At 41.4% G+C, this 3,970-nt stretch overlaps 1 protein-coding gene across 1 annotated transcript in view; it reads left to right on the top strand.

Moving 5' to 3' along the window:
- The first annotated feature begins 2,273 nt into the window (after positions 1-2,273).
- LOC114032700 (teneurin-4-like) overlaps positions 2,274-3,970 on the top strand; it is a 14,966-nt gene continuing 13,269 nt past the window's right edge. The window contains exon 1 of the mRNA XM_027848082.1: positions 2,274-2,533. Coding sequence (XP_027703883.1) covers positions 2,311-2,533 — 223 coding nt within the window. The 5' untranslated portion in view covers positions 2,274-2,310. The remainder of the gene's footprint in view (positions 2,534-3,970) is intronic.

The following is a 3,970-nucleotide window of genomic DNA, read 5'->3' on the forward strand; positions in this document are numbered from 1 at the left end:
TTGTTCATTCATGTCTAACTCTTTGTAACCCCATTTGGGGTTTTCTTGGCAAAGATACTGGAGTGGTTTGTCATTTCCTTCTCCGGTTCGTTTTACAGATGAGAAAACTGAGGCAGACAGGGTTAAGTGACTTGTTCAGTTGTGTCTGACTCTTTGTGACCTCATTTGAGGTTTTCTTGGCAAAGATACTGGAGTGGTTTGCCATTTCCTTCTCCAGCTCATTTTACAGATGAGGAAATTGAGGCAAACAGGATGAAGTGGCTTGCTTAGGGTCACCCAGTAAGTGTCTGAGACTGGTTTTGAGCTCAGGTCGTCCTGACTCCAGGCCTGGTACTCTATCTGCTGCACCACCAAGCTGCCCCTATGAAACAGTAATGAAGAACTATTCTTTCCATCACCCACATGATGAAATAGATTCTTCGAGTTGATCAGGCATTTGATTCAGGTCACATTGGTAGAATGGTCAATCTAGAATGGAGTTCTAAACCTGGGGTCTGTAACCTTAATTTTATTATTTTTAATATGTTGATAACTATTTCAATGTAATTGGTTACCTTTTTCATCTTGTACATTTTGTTTTATACATTTAAAAATATTATTCTGAGAAGGAATCCATAGGCTTCATCAGACTGCCAAAGGCATCCCTGACCCTATAAAGGTTAAAACTCAAACACATTTCGTGTGACTCCATTTCTCTTCTTTGCTGTCTCTTTAATGATAAGAAACACTTCTCATCTTACTTACTGTTAAATGGAGCTGGGCAGTGCAACTCTGTTTAAGCGTTGCAACAGAAATTTGAGACAAATGTATGACTTCTTTGAGTATAACCAGAGATCTATTGGGAACCTTAAAAGCAATTTCTTTAATTAAAATTTAGAAGCTATGAGCACATATTTTCCTAAACTAGACCACTATACTCTTTCTGATGCTTATCTTTGATATTATTGCACATTTACAGAAAGAACAAAATGGCTATCAAGTTACTTGTTTCTCAAGGATACAGGTCATTGCCTAAGTGTGGTGGTATAGGCCTGTGATCCCTGCTGGTAGGGAAGGCTAAGGCTGGCAGATCGTTTGAACTCCAGTGTTCTTAATTGCAGTAAAACCAGTCAGATGTCTACACTGAGTCTGGCACCAATATGATGAATCCACAGGAGCAGCAGGGCCACGAGGTCGCCTAACAAGGGACAAATTTGCCCAGGGAGGACACAGAGTGGCTCAGAGATTTGTGCTGCTCAGTAGTGGTGCTGGGCCTTGAGTAACAACTGACCTTCCATCATGGAGAAGATAGGGAGAACCAATCTCAAAAGAAAAGAATAATTTAATTTTTTAAAAAAAGAGTATGGGTTATTTTTGTTATCTTTTTTATGTTTTTTATGTATGTTTAAAGTTGACAGTCACACATCTCCAAAAGTCTCATGATGGAAAATGCTAACCACATCCAAAGAAAGAACTATGGAGTTTGAATGCAGATCGAAGCATACTATTTGCTCTTTTTTTCCTTCCGTTTTGTTTTGTTCTTCTTTCTTGTGGTTCCTCCTATTGGTTCTAATTAACATGACTAATGTGAAAATTAAAAAAAAAAAAAACAAAAACTGACAGTCACAGCAGTTGCTACTCTCTGACTACCATGAGACAGTGAAGTGCAATGGTCAGTGTACCAGGTTAGGGGTAAGAAGACCCAGCTTTCCAGTCCCTGCTGTGCCATTAACTGATTCCCTTTGTGACTCTGGGCAAGGCCCTTCCCTCCTCTGGCTTTTTTTTTTTTTTTTTTTTTTGCTTACCTGTGTAATGACATTATTGGATTAGATGATTGTAAAGGTCTCTGCCAGCTATAAAATTCTATTTCTATACTCTGAATTTCCTTTCAGTTTTATCCTTATGCTCTCACGTTCTGTGTTTTAAGGTCCCTTGCAACTATTAAAATCTACATTCTCAGTTCTAAAATTCTGCATTCTAAGGTATTTTATGGTTCTTATTATTCTATGTTCTCTTTCTACAATGCTGTGATCTAAGGTCATTTTCTGGCTCTAATGTTCCGTGTTCTCTGCACTAATCAGCTAGGTTATCAAGTTCCTTCCAGCTCTGAGTTGCTATAGTTTGGGGCTCTGAAGATGCCCTGAGCAGCTCCTCAAAGTCACAGGCAGAGCTGGAGAGCACAGCTTTGGAAGCCAGTGTTAAGGGAAGCCCTCGAGTAATTTCCCTGGCATAAGGTCACCCTGATTCTTTTATTTCTCCCCTACAGAAGATTCTGATTTGATTGCTACGAGGACTCTGTTTTTGGATGCTGAAAAGCCTGCAGTGGGTGCCATGGATGTGAAGGAAAGGAAGCCGTACCGTTCCCTGACCAGGCGCCGGGACACTGAACGCCGCTATACCAGCTCCTCAGCAGAAAGCGAAGAGGGCAAAGTACCCCAAAAGTCCTACAGCTCCAGCGAGACCCTGAAGGCCTATGACCAAGATGCCCGCCTACCATATGGCAGCCGGGTCAAAGACATGGTGCACCAGGAGGCGGATGAGTTCTGCCGAGCAGGTGAGCAGATCGCGGCCAAGTTCTCCATCCTCTGGCCTGGCACAGTCCTTGCTGGTGGGAGGGAAGAAGGAAAGGAATGAAAAAGTGGCCGAAAGTAGAACAGTGGCAAGAGGCCATGAGTATGACTGGTGAGGACCATGTCTGTTAGGTTCTGTGGGGTGTGTGAGAGAATGACAAGCTCTGGTTCTGGGTTTCTGCCAGTGTGGTGCAGTGGGAAGAAGGCTGGCTGTCCTCGGCATCACAAGATCTGGAGCTGGCCCTTCTGGGTGAGCAGAACGCTGACATATGAGACAGATGAAAAATAATGCAGAGTGATAATAAATACCCACATTATTATAATGCTTGAAGGTTCACAAGAGAAACAGCAATACACAGTAGATAGAGCTGCCAAACTCAGGGAGATGTGGGTTCAAGTTCTGCCCCTTACTGCACCTGTTCTGTTACCCTGGGCAAACCACTGAGCTACTCTCTCAGTGATCTTAGGCACCTTTCTAAGACTATAAATTGTGGGGGCAGCTAGGTGGTGCAGTAGATAGAGCCCAGGAATCAAGAGGATCTGAATTCAAATGAGGCCTCAGATACTTATTATCTGTGTGACCCTAGGCAAGTCACTCAACCCCAATTGCCTCCAAAAATTAAAAAAAAATTTTAAAGACTATAAATTGTGGAACTTCTTCTGCCAGCCAATCTTTATTGAAAGTTTCCTTAGTGGAAACTCCCTATATCTATGAAATCATAGCTAGGAAGGAAGGAAGAAAGAAAGAAAAAGGAGGAAGGAAGGAAGAGAGGGAGAGGGAGGAAAGACAGAAAAAGAAAAGAAAAAAAGGACTTTCCTCATAACAACTCTTTAAATTAGGGAAATAGACAAAAATATTTTTACTTTAAACATGAGTATACTGAGCCACATGCCTAGTACCATAAAACTTGATTTTTCTTTTTTCTCTCTGTCCCTTATTGGTCTTCCAATTGTAAATTAACTGAAAGTCCTACATTTTACTAATCACACAACATAAGTGAGTGGATGTCTCTTTGCCAGGCTGCTTTACAATCTGTAAAACTGGAAAATTGTCTGCTGTACTACTGACTAGCCATGTGAGAATTAAGTCTTGGCCTCAATTTCCTCCCCTTTAAAATGGGACAGTTGGCATTGACATTATCTAGGATTGTGTTTATTTTTCTGTGCTTTAACATTCTATGTCCTATGTCCTTTCTATACATCATATGATTCTTTTTCTGAGCACTCCCAGTACTGGCATTTTATAAAGCATGCTGTGTTCTAAGGTCCTATCCAACTCTAACGTTCTGTGTTTTCAAGTGCCTTCTACTCCAGCATTCTATGATTCAATGTTCTGAGTTTTAAAGTCCATCCAGTTCTGACATTCCATGTACTAAGGTCCCTTCCAGCTCTGACATTCCATGTACTAAGGTCCCTTCCAG

This window comes from Vombatus ursinus, unplaced genomic scaffold (assembly GCF_900497805.2).
Source record: "Vombatus ursinus unplaced genomic scaffold, bare-nosed wombat genome assembly UNPS02005659.1, whole genome shotgun sequence".
Classification (NCBI taxonomy): domain Eukaryota; kingdom Metazoa; phylum Chordata; class Mammalia; order Diprotodontia; family Vombatidae; genus Vombatus; species Vombatus ursinus.